At 24.0% G+C, this 21,535-nt stretch overlaps 2 protein-coding genes across 2 annotated transcripts; one reads left to right on the forward strand and one right to left on the reverse strand.

The window, feature by feature from the left end:
* Nucleotides 1-336: 336 nt before the first annotated feature.
* Nucleotides 337-1,793, forward strand: LOC113549390 (CDGSH iron-sulfur domain-containing protein 2 homolog A). Its single transcript, XM_026950668.1, has 3 exons — nucleotides 337-678; nucleotides 1,348-1,433; nucleotides 1,491-1,793. Exons 1-3 carry the CDS (start codon nucleotides 582-584, stop codon nucleotides 1,680-1,682), a joined length of 375 nt encoding a protein of 124 aa, XP_026806469.1. The 5' UTR covers nucleotides 337-581; the 3' UTR covers nucleotides 1,683-1,793.
* LOC113549389 lies at nucleotides 1,726-17,470 on the reverse strand. The gene is made up of 3 exons (XM_026950667.1): nucleotides 16,968-17,470; nucleotides 2,463-2,868; nucleotides 1,726-1,911 (listed from the first exon to the last, which is right to left on the reverse strand). Exons 1-3 carry the CDS (start codon nucleotides 17,026-17,028, stop codon nucleotides 1,827-1,829), a joined length of 552 nt encoding a protein of 183 aa, XP_026806468.1. The 5' UTR covers nucleotides 17,029-17,470; the 3' UTR covers nucleotides 1,726-1,826.
* Nucleotides 17,471-21,535: the final 4,065 nt, after the last annotated feature.

Here is a 21,535-nt window from a genome sequence, read left to right on the forward strand (position 1 = left end):
GCCAACCAAAAAATAATCCAGAAATTTGTCATAGTTGTGGCTTAGTAGAATATTTTTAATTTTAATCAACTATTATAATAGTAAGTTTCATTTCTATTGTTAAAACTTAAAATCAATACATTTAAAATAAAGAATTGTATTAAATATTAAATTATTAAAATAATTATTCGCATTACTACAGTAAACTACCTATTTAGTATTTACTGTTTCACGATTCTGGATTTTAAATTGTTATATTATCATTTATGTAGACACAAAAATAAATGTTCACATTGCCACACTGAAGTAAAAATATATTACATTATTCTTAACCAATAAATTATTATTTTACTTTTTTATTATCAGAACATTCAACATTCAGTATTTGGAAAATTGGAATTTGAAAGGTAAATTAATTTCTCAAGTGCACCATTTAGTGTATACTGATGTGATTAATAGGTACTTACAAATCAGGACATCTATCGTTTTTAAAATAAAATCTTCAATTGTCTAATGCTTTTAAACATTACCTCGCATTGGTTTTTGTAATATTTTTGTCACATTAAATTTTAAAACTATTTAAGTGTCGACATTTCAATAAAATGGAATTCAGTAGCAACTTAGTGAAAGTTCATTTAGCTAATTATCTAGCCAATTTACCATTGCCAAATTCATTTTTTGGTATTTTCAAATTAGGTGGTAAGTATGATATAATGATTTAATTAACGATTCATGTTTGATGTGCAGATATTGATTAATGATTATTAACAGTCTTAAAAGCTGATTATTTAATATTATAATAATAATAATATTTACAATGAATAGAATTATTGTTATTGCAATAAATGTTTTAACTTGTTATTTGGCCCTATGATTAACTTACGTGAATTAAATACAAACTATAAATGAAGCAATAGAAATATATTTTTTATACCCACATGTAGAAATAAAATACTTGAGTACTCGAAATCTTTGCAATCTAATAATTATTTTTAATCGTGAAATTTATTATTACATATTATGATGAAACTATTTGCTTATTTTATTTTTAAACAAGATTGTTATTCTAATTGATCTTATTTCTATTTAATACTTTTACCAATTCTCTGATTATTCCTACGGATAAATTCAAAAACTTTATTTGATATTATGTTAACTAATTATTTTATTATGATAAGTATATTGTAATATGTTCTTATAAATTAAAATATAACCACTTACAATTTATTAAATTTATAAAACCCAAAACAGAACTTAAATTTTATAATTTACTGTTCAGTACTCTTAAATTATTCTCAACAGATTTAATATATATGTAATTAATAACATATTTTGATTAATTTTACCTAAAATAATTGTATTTTATAGGTAAAGATATAGTGAGATTAATTCCGTTTTATGCTACGATTGGTGGGATATGTTACCTTTCATACAGAGTTGTCAAACCAAGACACGTAAATATTATATTTTCAAATTATTTTTTTGTTTTTATTAATTCATTTTTTTTTTAGCCTGTTAACCCATCAATTAAAAAAGAATCTCCAAAAGTGGTTGATGGTTTTGACATTGAAGAGTTAGGTGAAAGTACAGCATTCTGTCGTTGTTGGAGAAGTTCTAAATTTCCTTTATGTGATGGTGCTCATAATAAGTACAATGTTGAACAAAAGGACAATGTTGGACCATTGATAATTAAGAAAAAATAAATCATTATTGCTAGTTTGAAATCATTGAATACATTTATAAAAATGTTTGTTAATTGTTTTAGTTTAGTCTTATGTTTTCATTCAGTTAAATAGAATACATATTTGCATTTATTGATGTATATTTATTTATTTATGGCAAATCATTTATACACGCTGAATGTGTATTAAATCTTTCATTACAGAATCGTCACAATCTTCTATCAGCAGTTGTCGTTTTGATATCTTCAAGCTGAAAAATAAATAGTTGAAACTTATTAGTCATTATCTTATTATTATTTTTTTTTTTTTAGTTAAAACTATTTTCATTACATAAATAAATTATGTCTGCAATTTTCCTTTTCAAACCTTGTAAATCATAAATTATTTGATGTTAAAATGATAAAGTTCAACTCTGATTGATTTCATAATATAACAAATTATAATATATTTAATTCTTATTTATCCAATCATTTACCATTTCCTGCATTTGTATTAATGGAGTTTTATTTATTCCTATATTTTCTGTCCATTATTCAACTACTAATTTTTTTTTTTTTTTAATAAAAATTCAATAAAAAAAAGTATTAGTCATGGACAAGTATTTATGATTTAGTCTTTGAATTACTTAATTTATCTATTAATAAAGACAAATATTTGAAATAAAACTTACTTAAAATAATTACTTTCTAGTTATGTAGTAAAAATAAATGTTAAGATATATAAACATATCAAAAAGATGAGTTATAAATGTTCTTATACTCGTTTATTTATTTATATCCTCTAATACATTATGATACTCACTTTTGTACCCTTTTCAAACATAGTGCAGAACATGCCAGAACCATGACTGCTAGAACTATAAGAACAATTAATGTTAATGCTATTGATGTCCAGCTATCAATGTGATTATTGTAATATTTATTTTCAATATAATTTTCAGTATAATTTTCTGATATCTTAGCAATGACATTGATAGGTAGTGAAGACGGTTTTAATATTCCATCATTAAGTTTGCTTTCAATTGCTTCTTGAAGTTTGTTGATTGGTCCATCCGTTATTGTTTCATTTCCAAAATAAAACATTGGTGGCTTAGTTAAATTATAGGGTTCAGGTGCTTGTATGATCCTTACATGTAATCCATCTGATGGAAATTCTAGTGGAGGTGTAGGGTTAATATCTGGTTGAACCGTTGTACAAATAATTATACCTAAAAAAAATTAATTTTTTGTATTAAAATTCAGTTTTTATAAAAAACAAAAATATTAAAAATTATTTAGTCATGCAATTGTATACATAATCAAAAATAACTGAGGCAATGCTTAATACCTTATAGTATAAAGTTAATAGTTTATAAATAGGGAACAGATTTAAATGCAAATTCCATTTTTTCTAAATGTTTGAAAACATTGCTTTCCAAGCACAAAGTTCATTTCATACAACAAGGAATTAAAAAATGAAACTTAAATTTTTGATTTTACATTTTTAATCTATTTTTTAAGTTTTTAAATCATTTTTGTAAAGGAATTGATAAAATTCAATAAAAGAATAAGCAGCACTTGATTATATAGTGTTATTTTGAAAATAATTTTCAGAGTAATAAGAAAATTATGAAAATGATACGATTAATTAATACCTAAGAATAAAAATATAAATAATTAAACAAATTTTTTCAATGTTAAAAATAATTTAAAGAGATTCTGTTATGACTGTTATGAGTGCATTAAATCATAGTTTTTTTGTTTTTTAGAGAGTTTAAATCCGTTCTATATTTATAAATATAAAATATAATAATTTGTGTCAAGAAAAATAAACATCTTTATGGTCTTAATAGAACGCAACACCACTTGTCATTTATCCATGAAAATAGTTTTGCCTCAAGATAAACTTACGGAGACATAGATTACAGTAACCTTAGCAAATTTTATCATACGGTATACATGAAGATAATAGCTTAAAGTCAATCAAATTCATTTATTTATTGGTAGTTATTAGGCATTGATAATAAAAAGTTTAAACGGTATGAGACAGTTTATAATCGACGATTGTAAACTGCACCCAAAATACAGGTAAACAGAAAATCACTCATGTAAATTACACCCGAATTTTTATCAAGTGTAAAAAGGTGACATGTAAACTGTACCAGGATAAAATTTAAAAAATCAATGGCTATGTTTTTGCAAAATTATCTTTAATATATGCTTAATTTGTTACAGCCATGTAATATGAATAATTAAAATTAAAATTAAATTAAGAATTTAAAAAAATATATAATATTAAAAGTAAAATAATTACAAATAATAGCATATTATTGATACATATTCATAAATTGGAACTTGACCAATGACTACTATTATATTTATTAATTAAATTTTGTAACTTTTCTCGTTTTTTTTTTTTTTTTGTTTTGGAATTTTAATTTTTGGTATTTTAAGGGTTTATTTATGCTATTTAGTTTGATATATGTTTCTGTTTGAATTTCTTTTAACTTTTCTATGAACATGAATATTTGAACGAATTGTATAAAAGTTAGAATTAATAAAGTGAAAATGAAAAGACTCGCATGCATTAGTGGTTAAAATTGGTTCTGCTAATGTTTGAGCAAATACTTCAGGCGATTACTGAGCTTCAAGTTGTCGGGCGTAGTGTACGTATGTTCTTTATAATATAGTTCTTTTCTTTTTAGTTGTGTAGACATAGGGTAAATCTACGGTAAATAATAAGTATTAAATAATGTAAGTTTGTCCGGCACTAACCCGTTTTCTATATAATCTAATTATTACGCAAAAACTATCAATTATTGTTGGTACTGACATAGGAAAAATTTTAAAATATTTTGAATCAATATTTCAAAATAGTAATTATTCTAAAAAAGTTTCATTAAAATTGCATATATTAAACCCCTTAAATATGGGTTGTGTGTGGCTAGTGTTTGAAAACTTCATGAAATATTATATTTTATTTTATTTAATATTTTAATAAAATTATTATATAAACCTAAACATATATTTATAACTTGTATTTAGTCACAATTATAGAACTATAGTTGCATCATTGTATCGTCAACGACTAGGTATAAACCATTCCTATTTCCTTTAAAAAAATACGTTTCACTACACATAGACGAAAACAAGACCCTAATACAGAAATTTTTCGAATATTGTCGACCACGATACTTATTCCATATATTAATGTCAATGATTAAAGCTACAACTTTTGACTATAATATTATTAATTAATAAATAATTATCATCAATGTTTGTATTAAAAAAAAATCAAAACCTATTTCACGTTTTCATTATTTCAAAATAAAATATTTCAAGCTTCAAATAACAAATACACTATGTATGTTGTTTTCGCAAAATAAAGTTTTTGTTTTTTGTACCTAAAAAAACAAAATTACTTTAGTCCATAGGTGTAATTTATCAAATTCTGTACCTATCTATTCAGTAAATTTACATACCTATTTAAAGTTACATTACAAAAATGTTGTAAGTAATGATTGGTTTTAATAAATTCTAACGAGTATTAGAACTTAGAAGGCTCATATAATCTCAATTTTACAATTTTTAATGTTCTCTCAGTAATACTTCTGCAGTTGATAAAAGTATCAATTATGTGGATAGTAAAATACTTAGATAATTGGGTTTAACATACACAAATTGTGAAAAGAAGGAAGAGAACAGAAAGCGTATGAAGCCTAAAATGTTTTTGTAAAAACTAAAGTCTTAGTCAGGGATTCTTGAATTTTCTTGGGCCTACATTCTAGATTCTATAATTTCTTACCTTTAAATATAAAAATGGATGCTTTAAAAAATGGTAAAAAGTTTAAAAAATCAATTATGAAATAAATTCTTAAAACTTATGAATAAAGTTTAAGTCATAACCTGTACTATTATATCTTTTATTTTTTATATGCCTTTAAGCCTGCTAATTGATTTCTTAATTTTTCTTAATTTGTAAATAACTATATAACCTGTTTGTTATTCATAATTGTATTAATATTAGTGTAATTACTTCGTAACTCTGTGTTATCTCACTGTTGTAGAAATCTTTGATAAAAAAAGTCTCGTAATATAAATAAGTAATAGCTTAAAATTGATTTAAATTTTTGGAAAACTATATTGTGTACTCAAATTATAATAATATTTGTATAAAAGTTTTTATTTCACACAAACAATATTTTTGAATTACCTACAATAAGATATAATTAACTGTTATTCTTTGTTTAAAAATCTAGTTTTTTCCAAATGTCTATAAAACAATTATACTAAAATGTTTATAAAAGATTTATAGGTTTCAGAATGAATTCATGATATTTATTTTGAACTCTATTATACATTTTAACCCTTGGTTATAAAAATTGAACAATTTACAAATTTTTATCGAAAAAAATAATTTGTAAATTTTGTGATTTATTAGTTTTATCACAAGCAAATTCTTATCAGTCATTACACTTTTAAATTTTAATACAATTCTTTAAAGCTTAAACATAAAATAATACAGACTACTTTAATTTTTATAATGTAGGTACCTAACAAAATAATCATTAACAAATAGATTTTGATAATAAAACTTTTTTTTGAATATTCTAGATGATTTGAACAATTTCAATTTCATTAGATTGATTTGAAATCTCTGGTTTTATTAAACTCACCGCAAATTTAATTCTTTTACATGAAACAGTCTTATTTTTATTTTGTTAAAAGAAAAATATAGAAAAAAGGAGTGCACAATAAGTGATGTAAAATTACGATAGTTATTATTTGAAAAAATATTCTGTAAAGTAGAGAATAATTAGTAATTTTGTTATTTATCTATAATTCATTAATTTAACCTAACTATAATAAAAAAATTTTGTGTTATGTATAGTGTGAAGGAAGGTATTATAATTCTTAGTGTTATTTAACAACTATTATTATTAATATATAATGATGTATAGATGTATTTTAAATTTTTATACATACTACTATGGCAAGTGGGTACCGCTCAGCTATATATGCATCGAGATAAAATAGATATGTTAAATTTAAATTCAATAATTTATTGTAATATATTAAAAAAAAAGATTCTGAACAGAAACCGTAAGTCTATAACACTAAGTAGATTTCACTATTTGTTTTCTGATATTACTATTTTTAAATTTATAATTTATTTTACAGGTTAATTTAATTTTTATCAAAAATATTAAGTTTATTATACTATTAATATTTAGTCATGATAAGTAATCTATATACCATGTAATCGTAGAAACCCGGTACAATTTATCACTCATTACCTTGTAATTATTTTTCAAGTCTGTTTGCGGGATATTAAACTAGACTAATGGATCATAAATTCCTATGACTTACAATTTTTTTAACTCGTATATTTTGCGCATGAGCGATATAACTTCATTGTTCTTAATGACAACCCCTATTTTGAATATCATTTTCGAAATAATTAATTTTTTTTTTCAAGTAATTTTGATCTATCTACTTGTATTTTAGACCCAAAATTAATAAAATTAGTGATAGGTATAATTAAAAAAAAAAAATATATGATACTACTACTATACATTTATTATTATTTATTAACATTTATAATATAATATAATATTTGTAAATTAAATTGTTAATAAAACTGTATAGTATTATTATAACAATGTTAAAAAAAAAAACAATATAATTTTATTTTCTGAAAATACATATTTTTATAATAAATTATATGATTTCTAATTTCATAATATGTAATAGTAAAATAAAATAATAATTCTTAGATGGTAAATAATTTAGTTGTTAGCAGTTTCAAAGCATTTAACGTTATAGCATCAAGCAGCAGATGAATGTGTTTTTTACGGACAATGAAGTGCTCGAAAACAGTTCGTATAATATAGGTATATTCGTATATTTAAACCATATAATAATAATTATGATAAATTGATAACTTTTAAGTCAATACCATCTTACCATAAAATTGTGTAAAAAAGTCTATGGACTTATAAATAGGTAATTTCTTGAAATTAATCTACATATTTTGATAATGCCATTGCGTAAAATATAATATAAAATTCAAAATACCTATATCTACGAACTTACGTAAAAGTTTCCAGAGATACTCGTTCACGCATTCATTTTACAGTTCATAATTTCATATCTGTAAACTGATAATTCGTTTGCGTACAGAAATATAACTATTAAATCTCATTTACAATTTAGAATAAATTATAAATTACTGTATTTAATGCTAGATAATAATATAATTTATTTTAAACGTTTCGATAAAATACACGTATTACTTAATTGAATCGATTATAATCAAGCAACAATTTTTGGCAGTGATAATTCGGTTACATTTTAAATTAAGATATTTTTCTTTATGCGTACCTATTTTAGTTAAAAAATTGATAATGAGTTGCCTGTAAAAGTGAGAAAGACAATACTTGAAAATAATCTTATAAAACATTTAAATACAATAATTATCTTTGTATATTTTTTTTTAGTTTTGGACGTTTTGGTATAGTATGTACTATGTACGCAAACAAATTCTACGTTTTGGGTTATTAATAACACAAGTAATTTATGTGCGCAAACGCGTTGTACATTTGCGTGCACAATAGAATCGTAAAAAAAAATAAATGTACACAAATGGGTAACGGGTGTTGCCCAAAGTTTTAAGCTTCCATGGATAATTTCTTTTTAATTGTAATAAAATAATTCACGTCGTTATCCATTTTTTAAATGTATAATTTATTTCAAATATCTATAAATAAAATTGCGTTTATAAAAATATTTTAAATTTCTTGAATCTAGTATATGATGTACTTATGAGGAACCTTTTATTTATTACCTTTTATAAATTGTTAAGTGCAAAATGATTTGCAAATTTTTGGTAATTTTACGAATTTAATCAAAATACCAAAATACTAAATTTCAACAATAATAACAAAAATATTGTTGCTATTTATTTTAGTGGGCCGTGGCTATATGGAAAAATTTTAAATAGTTATAAAAACAATTTGTAAAAAAACCTTTTTTTAATTTTTACGCTTTAACACAAAAATATAAATATAAATCTTAAAAAAATTAAATAAAGTAGAAAATGTTAAATTTTTATAAATATTAGGAAATGAGCAAACATATTTTGAAAATGACATGCCTAGCTAGTCTTTAAAATAACAATGTATATAGTTAAAATACAAATTCAAGTTCATACCTATATACTTTTTGAATTACATAAAAAATAATATTGATTTTGTCTAATCAGTTTTTACTTTTGACCATTTAAGATATCAATTAGTTAGAATATTTGATCAGAAACGACCTCGATATTGAACTTAAATCAATATTTTATCAAAATATCAAAATGGACTCAAATCAATTTTTTTTTTAATACACGTTATTGTAAAACTATAATACACGTACGACTCATACATCGGTGCCACTAAGAAAATAAAATAGTAAGTTGGATTTACATATTATACATGTTAATGATCATTATGATAACATATAAATTATATAAGCAATAAGCTATATAATAAATGTCTTGCGCCCTTTTCTATAAATGACTATATTGAATATATATAATATATAATTAAATAAATACAAATGTTACTTTGTGATGAAAGCTTGCGCTTTCCCAGCAATGTATACACGTCCCCATGGGAAGGGATGCTCCTCCCAAGTTGGGATACACTGCTATAAATTAACGTAAAGAGTTCGATTATACAATTTATTATTAATTAACATCATTTTGTTTGTAAAAGATTCAGGTAGAATGGTCAGAGATTTGTCATAATTCACATTATTTTGTATATTAAGCTAGAATTTTGTTAAATCAATCGGTAAAAGTCTGAAATTTGGACATTTTATGCAAGAATCTATACAGCTGAAAGAGGAAAGGAATTTCCAGTTAGTCGGTAAACTGATATGTTTATACTACACTAACATAAGTATATATAACACACTATTATATAAATATATTTTGAATTATTAATAGCTATAATAATTAACAAGTAACCTTGAATCTACAACATCTATAGTGAACTATATAGGTACCTACAATAATTTTTGTAGGTATGCAAATATACATAAAATTTATTGATACTAATATATACTATGTATTGCTAAAATGATTAGAACATGACCTTTAAAAATGTATTAAAATCATCCTAAAAATAATATAATTGTTTTTATCAATTGATCAATTATTATTAATTATCTTTATCGTATAAAAACACTTTATTATAAGTATGTAGGTGAACTTGTGATAACGTAAACAATATTTGATTGATCTAATATTTAATTGTTTACTGTTTATTAAAAGTTTAAAACTACTATTGTTTTATAAACAATTGATTTTTGAAAAGTAATGATATTTTTTTTATTTTAGATCCAGCTACCAGAAATCACCTTCAAAGTTGGAGATTGAACCATTTTACACTTAACTGCTGCAAATAGTAATAGCTAATATATAATATATAATAATAATAAAAAAGTACAGTGTTAAAAAAATATATTATTTATTTATTTATTATATTTAAAAGTAACAACATTTCTCGCAATATACAATATTATACGTTTAAAATATATTAATTACTGTTTAATTTTTATAGATATAGTCATAGAAATATAGCCAGAAAACCAGTGCTAGAATTGAAAAATAGATAATAATAATAATAATAATAAACACAAAAATGTATTAGTGTAAATAATTTATGTAACTTATGACTTAATGAATAAAAAAGTGAGCAAGTGAGTATCTCTCTGCTGTATATAGTAGAGATTAATAGTAGGTCATTATAATGAACGTGTTAAATTTGAATACAATGACTGCAGTTATCATTATATACGAAAAACGATTCTAAACGGAGATGATGTGTCAGTCTAAGATAATTAGTAGGATATATTAAATTATTACCTACGTAATGTTTAAATTGTAATATATCGTTATTATATGCAATTTCGAAAAAAATTAAATTTCATAGTCTCATACAATTTTTTCTATATTAACACTAGAATTTTTTTTCCAGCTATTTGAAAAAAAAGTTATGGAGAACCTTGTATTGGGTTTTTTTAGTACCTTAGGTACTAATCACAAAAATGTTATGAATTTTCAACTTTAAAATTCTTTGCAAATTTTCGCGATTTTGACATATTATTTCGTAATTATTTGAACTTTTAATGCTTATCAACAAAAATTGTGGCAATTTTTGATTTTTTTTTTTTACTATGATAAATAAAACTTATATTAACCTTGTATTAAATTTTAAAGATTTTTTGAAATGCCAATTTTTTTTTTTATCAAGCATTTAAAAAAAGAAACTTAGAAAAATCCTAAATTTCAATTACCTATAAATAGCTTAAAAAAAGTAAAAATAATTTGAAAATTTAATCGTAAATAGGTAACAATGAGATAAACAATTGATGAAAATTTCAAGTATTTATAATGATTTGTTTTTGAGTTAAGTACAGAAAAATAAAAAAATCGATTTTGACAAAAATGGTTATGCGTAAAAATTCCCGTTTTTCTGTTACTTTTTATGGGTTTTCCTGACGCTTTTGAAATCTACTGGAAAGTTTTTGACCTTTCAAAGTACCAACTAGATTCATTTTATTTTTCAAAGAGTACTTAAGTAAAAAATCAAAGCATTATTACTACTCTAAAATATGATGACAGACACAAAAAAAAAAAAAAATAATTAAAAACACATCATTGTAAAATCAATACATTCATCACTCCGTTCAGAATCTAAAACATATTTAGTAAAACAAAATTGGTATCTAAAATATAAACGATTAAATCATTCTTGGGACAACGATCTTTAGATATATAATTTTGAAATTAGGTACATAATAAGGTAATTGAACTTAAACAACTTATCAAATCGTGATTATACGTATATTGTATTTAATTTGATATAAATTAGTTTATTTGCGTAAGATAAGTTTAATTATGCTGATTATTGCATGTATAATCAATTAAAACTGAAACACAAAAAAAAATAAATAATATGTTTTGATTTATTAAAGAGGGAGAAAACAATTTAGTATAAAATTACTAATGATAAAAAATACACCAGCATAGTATTGAAAAAAATAATACTGAGTAAGAACATAATATCAATTATTATTATTATTATTTAATGTATAGATAATTAATTTAATAAATCTTCTACTCTTTAACCCTAAAACTACGAATTCTAAATCATTAACTACTGCTATTAGATTACTCCGTATAAGTACATCAAACTTTACCCAGTTCAAAATGAAAATTAAAGAGACAGATAAACAATATTTTATAATATCTGTATTTGTTTATAAACAAATTAGACTAATAGAGACTTTAGTAAGTATATTGTATAAAAGTATATTAAGTTGAATTTTTTTTATAATTTTTAGTATGAAAATAATTATACTCATTTTCTTTCAAATAAATATAATTTCTAAATTTGTCGATTTTTGACCATATGTGATATATATTATAAACCAATAATGTTAGTTCATATTACTTTAAGGTAACTCATGGCGTGTTATAGTATATAAAAACTAAATATTAACTATAATATTAAGTATCTAGTTAAAAAAAAAAAATATTTTATAATTTATCAATAAATTACTATGTTAGAGTGCACCTTGTTTCAAAAATATTTATTTAAAAAAAGGTGGGCAAGTGGGTATCGTTCTGCTGTATAGTAGAGATTAATAGTAGGTCACTATAATGGACGTGTTAAATTTGAATGTAATGACAACCGACAGGTATCATTGTATACGAAAAACGATTCTGAACGGAGATGATTTGTTAGTCTAGGATAATTAGTAAGATATATTATATGATTAGTGATAACCTATATTTAAATTATAATATATCATTATTTTACTATATTTCGTAAAAAAATTAATTTCATACGCTCATAACATTATTTTTATATTAACGCCGGAGTTTTTTTTTTTAGTTATTTGAAGAAAAAGTTACGGAGAATCTTGTGTTGGGCTTTAAACCTTAGATATAAATTACATCAATTTTATGAATTTTCAACTTCAAAATTCCTTACAAATTTTCGTGGTTTTGACATATTTCGTAAACATTTGAACTTTTAATGCTTATAAACAAAAATTGTGACAACGATTTTTGATTTTTTTTTACTACAATAAAAACAACTTATAATAAACCTTATATTAAATTTCAAAGATTTTTTGATGTGCCATTTTTTTTATCGGCATTTCCAGGAAAAAAATTTAGAAAAATCAAAAATTTTAATGATCTATGAATAGTTTAAAAAAATTCTAAATATTTTGAAAATTTAATCGTAAATATATAACACCATTATAAACATTTTGTGAAAATTTCAAATATTTAAAATAATTCGTTTTTGAGTTAAGTACAGAGAAATTAAAAAAATCGATTTTGTCGAAAATTGGTTATGCGTAAAAATTCCCATTTTCCCGTTATTTTTTCAGGGTTTTTCCTGACGCTTTTGAAAACTACTGGAATTTGTTGCCCCCCCCCCCAAGTACCAATTAGATTCATTTTTCTTTTTAAAGAGTGGCTGAAGTCAAAAATCAAAGCACTATTACTACTCTAAAACGTGACGATAGACACAAAAATAAAAAAAAACGCATCATTGTAAAATCAATACATTCATCGGAGTGTTCAGAATTTAAAAATGTATATGGTTTAATCAAATATGGTTTAAACTTTTATTATGTAAACGAGTATACTTATAAAGTTATAAGACAAACAAATTAAAAACAAAATATTTTTTATTGTTATCTAATGCATTTATAGTTTTTATCTTCACTTAGAATATACTAAATTGTATTGAAAGTTCTTATATAAATCTATAAACGTATTCGTTTAACTATTTAGGACACTTAGGTATGGCTTAAAAGGTCGTACTTTTTCGCCGCATAATTCTAAAATTACTTTTGTTTTAAAACATGGTTATGTATTTGTGATTTATAAAGTAAAAATTGATACAGTGAAATATTTATTATTTGAAACGATCTTAGTTCTATACTTTCTGAATTCTAAAAACTGAGGATGACACAAAAATTTTCCAGTATGAAAAACAAGCTAAAATAATTTATAATAAATAAATTAAGCTCAAACAAAGAATTTATTGTCTTAAGTATAGAGTGACAGTGATCCTCTACAGATGAAATGGATTGATTATTTGGATAATGGTAGTTATTTAATTAAATATAACAAATAATTTTAACTAGTTTAAAAAACTTTTTTGTATTATTTATTTTATATGATTATTTTTAATATTTTTTTTAGTATGCAATTATCGAGTTTTTATTTATGAGTTTATAACTATACGAGGTAGCTTACAATGGCGTATACAACTATACATAATAATATAATTAATTAGGAAGTAATTTGTTAATTTATAACTTATAAGTTATATTAAGTTACTTGAAAAATAAATTCGTCGAAATGAAACTGCGGCAAAATAGTTTTACAATTATAAAAATTATTTATTTTTAGGTACAGGTAAAATAAATGGTGTAAATGCATATAATATTATATGAAGGTAAACGTATGTAGATAACTGATTAGGTTATATATTCTTATTAAATGTAAACAATTAATTTAGATTACGTGTTCACTAAACTTGATAATGTATTTTTTTAAATTTTAAACCTAATATACAAATGAGCTGTTGAAACTTGAAAAATAATTTTTTGACTATAATTTAAAACACAATTGTGTAGTAAAAATAAGATCAAATCCTATTATACATAAATAATTTATATATTGTATATAAATAAGAAAATATTGATAATCTCAATGACCGGGTAAAAACCAAACGGTCAAAAAAAGGTCAGTCAATTTTTGACCGATCAACAAAGATATACTTCTACATTATATTAATATACTGGGTGATTTTTTAAAACAACAAAAACTCATCATATCGAAAAGTATTAATGGTTTTTTAAAATTTAATTTTACATAATTTTGAGTAATTATAAAACTGCAATAAAATTTTTGAAAAATTTATATTTTTAATATTTTTTATTGTTATCATTTTTATATATTTTACTTTTTTTATGTAAACTTACATTTTTATTTCATACACAGAAGCAGGATATATTTCTAAGAATTTTGAAGTACAGTAATTATTTACATTTTTTATTAACAAAATAATAAAACATTTTGCAAAGTACAGTATATGGGATGCAGAAAGTCAGTTCATCAATTTAAATTTTAAATAAGTACTTATAAATTAAAATAGTTATACACAATATTTTCAAAAATAAAAACACTATTCGAAATAGTAAGTGTTTATTATTAAAAGAATTACTCTTTATATATTAATAAATTAGTAATTAGTAATTATGATATTGAAAACCGATTTAATAATATAGTAGGTAATTAACAAAAAAAAATAAAATAATATTTATTATATTTAAATTAACATTTTGTAATGACTATTATCTTACAGCTCACTGAAAAATGTATTTTAAATTAAATTTTTACATATCAGAATTCTTAATAAAATATTCTGCTTAAGAATATGAAATTAAAAATTGTTTAATTCCATTAAAAAAAGTAACAACTTTAAAAGTTAAAATGAAAAATTATTAGGAAAAAAAATGATATTTTGTAACGAATTCAAAATATTTTCAAAAAACATTTTATAACAGTTCTTAAAATTATAAATGTTCTCCGATAAAATAATCACCCTGTATGTATATTATACTGTTGTTAATCGTTTAAATGTACGTTTTACTATCGATTATTATTATATTATAATACTAGTACTTATAATATATTATACTATTACTGGTGTATCCAATAAGAAGAGTACATAATAATGCTGTCGTATGCATCCCCTCCCATACAGCAAATTTTATAGGGATAGCATATCAAATACGTTAATAATAAATAAAGCAAGTAAATATAAAAACACTTGCGTATTATTTTAGGTTTGTACTACAAAATATTAATTTTAACAATTTAAATCAGTTATAAGGAATTTTAGCAGACACACGTTGTCAAAGAGTTTAACTCTAGTGACTAGTATATTGGTACATCAATAGCATCTATCATCCTTAACTTGTATTATTTAAACTCTCTTGAGATATTACTGAAATAAGTACTGCATTAATGCATCAGCGGACGGATACACGGAGCGACAACACGCGTTATATTTTGTAGGTCTATATGCACTATCGTTGTCGCCAACGTATATTATATATTATTTATTGTATTATGATTTATGACGCAAACTTCTAGGCACGTTACATCATATTATAATATATTTATTTATTAAAAATACATTATTAATTAGAAATAAAAATACCGAAACGACACCTATAACAGAACATTTATTGATACCTACGCATTAATAATTCACACATCATACCTGTATATATATTTCAATATCATAAAGGTATTATGCAGGTGGTAATACAGAATCTATTATATATTTGATATTATAAACTAAATGATTACAGGCGAATAGAAAAAACGAAACTGTGTGAAAACCGGTTCTCGAAAGAAATAATTATACTAAAAAAATTAATATTAACACTCAATTACAATTTTATAATAATGATAAATTAAATTGCAAGTCTGTATCAATAATAGTATAGACAGTATAGTAATAGCACAGAATAAAATAATGTCAAACGTCCAACTGTGACTTATTTAAGAGAGTTGATCAAAAATATGTATTACCCCTAGACGTTAATTGTTTTTATATTTTAGTAATTTATTTAATGAATACAAATTTTGTAATGTCTACGGTACCTTATACTCCATGGTTATTAATGGTTTAAAGTAAACACAAATAGATAAGTACAGTTGTATTTATTATTTTTAGTAACAAGATTAAAGTAATAAGGTTTTAATAAAATTTTTCTACTCATGATTTACTACATTGATTATATTGTAGATGACATAATCGAAAAAATAGATTTTAGGTCATCAATCTATAATACAGAACATTTATTGAGATTTTGTTTTACTCATCGCAATCTAAAAGAATATTGTAAATAGGTAAGCCACCGTCGAATCACACGCATCACGTCGAACACCCGCATTGCATTAAAATATAGTATTGAAAATTTAGGGCTCAGAATTTTATGCATGTATCAATAATATAAATTATCTATAGATCATATTTTCAAATATTTTTATTGTGTGTAAGATTTGTATGGTCTATGTATAATATTATTATCATTCACATAATACATGTAGTGTATAAACATAATATAATATTACGGAATGCGACGTACGAAATATTGTTATTGTCGTAATTATAATATATAATAGCATAAGATTATATTATAATATCATATTATTATTGTTATTACGTACCGGCAGTGTGCAGGAGTACGGTGCAAACGTACAAGGTCGTCTTTGGCGGATCGTACAACATTTTGCGGTCTCGTCCGTCTGCGTAAGTCTTCGCGGCCCGGTCTTATAATAATATTATTGTGAAGTCACGTCAAGTCAAATTAAACTTCGACGACCGCAATCTGTCTATTTTACGTTCGAACAAGTCACCTCCGTCAATGTGAATATTATATCATAAAAAAGCACAGACGTAATATGTGTTGTATTATTGTTGTAACCGTCAATGTTTGTTGTTATTGTTGTTGTTGGTGGTGATGGTGGTGGTGCTGTTGAAGTTGTTGTGATGCGAGTACGTTGCTGACGGACTGGTTCGGAATACTGTGCAGCACGGTTGCATTAGACCTTCGAGACGGCGTAAGTATTTGCACGACTGCTCGTCAGGATCGACAAAACCGAAAGAAAAAGATAATTATTGTAGGTGGCGATGGTACACTACTAAATTTCTTGAAAACTGCCGCCAAGTTGAAAAAATATGTAATATATACAGTCGGGCCGAAGGGAAGAGAGCTAAATTTCTCCCACCAGCCGCGCGCGCGGCACGCGCTTAGCTGCAGCAGCTCTGCGGCCGGTCCGCGGCGACATTCACGCGCACCAACGCACCAACGACCGCCTCTCCTCGATTGTATATAATAGTAATAATCTCATCGAATAACCTCCTCGATATTATATTTAAATATTTTACGTACCTATAATATAATAGGCCCGCGGCAAACTGATGCTGGCTACTGTATTTATCCACAATCCACGTATAAGCGTTAAGTAATAATATAATTAATAAATAATAAAATACCATGTACCTAGGTAGGTACCAATAATATATCTTATAAGTTTAGAACAAACACACATACACATAAATATATAATATTATAAATATGTATTTTTGCTTTATTATTTATTTATTACCATTTAAGCTGTAATTATACATTATTATAGTAGAATATATATATTATAGGTAGGTACTATAGTTGCAATCAACATCATATGTAATTTTATCAACCGCAACAATATTATATAATATTAATAGTAGCTACCATAGGTAGATGACTTTTAGGAGGTGGTTTTAAATAATATAATAATTATTATACAGACATTTTTTCAGGTAGAGGTAGTCGACAAGTGATATGTAAACTTGGCCCAATTCTAGATCCTGAATAGAACAATGAATGAGTTAGTTTTAGATTTAGAATAATAATTTTTTTTATATGTTTTTTTTTAAATTTTTTTTCTGTCATCACATTTTGGAATAATAAAAATGCTTTAATGTTTAATACTTTGTAACACGTTTCTAGCAGTCTTAATCTAGTTGGCACCTATTTTGGGGAGTGTGTGGTAAAATTATCTCTAGTTAAAAAAGAAATAACTGAAGTTACTTTATTTGTAAAGATGAAATTTTCATATTAACTTTTTCCATACGTCAATAATATAATTTAGAAAATATTTAACTTTTAAATATATTTATTTTACTCATTAATATCTTTATCTATTATATTAATTATAGACGATTGAAATATTAGACAATTTTTAGCTTTTTTTCGAAACAGATTGATAACATTTTGTTTAAAGTTTGATAATTTAATGTAAGAATCTTTAAAAGTTATTCTTACAGCAAATATAATTTAAAAAGTATCAAAAATACAACAGTCACAGTTTTTTTTTATAAATATTTTAAGAAATCTGTCGAAATGACAAAAACTTATAAATTGTTTTTGTTAGGTAACAACTGATCATTTGGGAGGAGAATTATCGTTTCTATCAAAGCGGTGTTTCTCTTTTTATAGTTATTTAACTATAGTGAACAGAGGCCTTCGCAGAATGTGAGGTTCCAAGCATGTGTTCTTACATGTGAAGTTTCAAACAATAAAGCATAAGACTATAAGAATAGATAGGAAATAATCCTTATTGGGTTGTTTTATTATTATCCCTGAGTTTCTTTATGTAAGGCGCAAGCAATTGTAAAAGTTAACACTATGTTGATTTTAATTCATAAAATATATAGTTGAGTCATTCATTCATTATATGCTTTTTGATAACCTACCGCCGTTCATCATTGTGTACATTGTTTAATTTACGATGATTTTTGGTAAAATCATTGTTGTGTAGCCGTTCGTAAGTGCGCATATATTATAAACTATTTAGTGATATACTAATATACTAGACGTTCATCATCATCATGCAGGCATATTTGCGAAACGAGTTAAGAACGTTTTTCCAGATCACCTCTTAGATCAAGTCCCTCAAAAATATCGTCAAATTAAAGATTACTCATCAGACGTTGGTATATCAATGATCAGTCACTATGTTATTCAATATTCATACACATAATTTTTAGAAATTTATAAGGGGGATGCTGTACATTTTCGTGGTCTTCTCGTGAGTAACGTCATTTTCATACCAAAGTACAGTTTCTAACAAAACCCTAGTGAAACTACAAAAATGGCAATAAATTATATAAGCATTGCCATCGGAATTACATCATTCAATCCAAGAAAACTTTTTCAGACAACTTTTGTTTATTTTGTAAATTTATCCGTCGAAACAAGCCATTAGCAAATCTTACATTCATTGTAAGTCTTATGGAGCACCCACCAAGTTCTGGGATTTTGGTAAATGCAAATCTATTTTCCGACCACTTTGAATCTGTCTACTTTTCTTTGTTTAAAAATTCGATTAAACATAAAAATATAAGTGTCGGCCGATTGTCAATTTATTGTATATAGTTGAATTATTCGAATCTCTATAATTATCCGATTGAAGCCTTTTACTACCTAATACATTTTATCTGATGAGCAACGTAGTATTTGATCAAAGTTCTACAGTCACTAATTTTTTATACGTTTATAATAGAGCTTTTCTGTGTTCTCTCGAAAATTCATGTTATATACATAAACATTAAACTACTTGTAGGTAATTGAGTTTACCATGCTATTTGTGGAGATTCTATGTACAAGTAAATTCAACCAAACAATCCTTTCTTAGTTTATTTCTTATCTAACATATAGAAAGCAATAATGGATTAAACATAAACTACATGATGGAAAAATATATAAAATGTATAATGTATCCAATAATTTTACGTTTGCCGCAATTATTTAATTAAATGTTATAAATCACAATTTTTCCATATTATTATTTTCAATTAATCTAAAAAATCAGATTTGTGCTTTGTTAGTTTTTCTAAATTTACGATAACTTGATATGCCTTTTTTTCAAATATTGTGCACAACTTAACATAAAGTTGACATCTTGGATATAAAAGTTACTATTTACAAAGTAAAAGTTAATAATATAATTGAAAAAATACGTAAACTAAACGATAAATATTTATTTATTAATTATTAGGTAGGTATTATAGTAACAAGATACGCATAGTAAGATAAATGAAATGTGTATTAAAATACTTGTTGACATATTTTGCACAGAAATTTGTTATAAAATATATTTTGTTTTCTAAATTTGTATTAAAAATATTATTATTTATTAGTATAATTTCCCAAAAACGTAACTAAAAAGTAAAAATCTTAATTTATTTTAATTTTATTTTTTAATTGAAATAACCCACTCGTTGTTGTGTATTTGGAAAGTTAAGATATCCTCATCTTCAAATATTATAGTTCTTAATGTAATATTAGTAATCATAATTATTATTCAAATATAAGACAATCTAATGAATTTATTTTGAGGGGTCAAATGTTTGATTATTAAAAAAATTGAAAGGTCAAATGTCCACGATCCGTTTAATAGAATACTAAAAAATACTAAGAACACATACCTACTCTGTAAAAATTAAAATAGCGAACATTTGATTGGTTGTTTTTATTGTTATATATTAGACATATTGCAATATTATTTTAAAGACCAAACACTTAATGTTGTTTACAAAATCCGAATTGATCACTGCTGTTGCAAGTGGGCACTGATGATCAGACATTCCACTGATATTATAATAAATGAACGGTCTCCATAAGAATAATCATATGATATTGTATAGTAATCATAATTATTATTTATTGTATATAGCTATACTATACGTACCAACTTTTAATACACTGTAGAGTGTAGATTGTAGTGACTGTATAAAAATAGTCTTTGGTTAATTTAATTTTACTGTTTTGTAGTTAATGAGTGTAGTAAAGGGAATTGAGAAGATCCTCACAGAATTTTAATTTAATATTTTTCATGTAGTACATGGTTTTTAGTTAATTTATCTACACATACATAATAAATAATACATAAATATTAAATATATAATATAATAACAAGGACAATTATAATATAATATTATTATATTATATTATTCGTCTATACAAAAAGGCGATGTTGATACTCTAATATGCAAATATTGTAAATAACTATAGTCACGTATATATGTCTGTAGTTCAGTACTATGTAACCACTAAACAGTCACAAGTGTAACCTATAGGTTATATAAGTGAAAATTTAACCTCAGTGCAACTCATAATTTCAAACAATATTTGTTTACTTGTCGTTGAAAACTAAAATGGATTAAGTTGTAAGGTCGATGAATTCAA

This window comes from Rhopalosiphum maidis, chromosome 1 (genome assembly GCF_003676215.2).
Source record: "Rhopalosiphum maidis isolate BTI-1 chromosome 1, ASM367621v3, whole genome shotgun sequence".
Lineage (NCBI taxonomy): Eukaryota > Metazoa > Arthropoda > Insecta > Hemiptera > Aphididae > Rhopalosiphum > Rhopalosiphum maidis.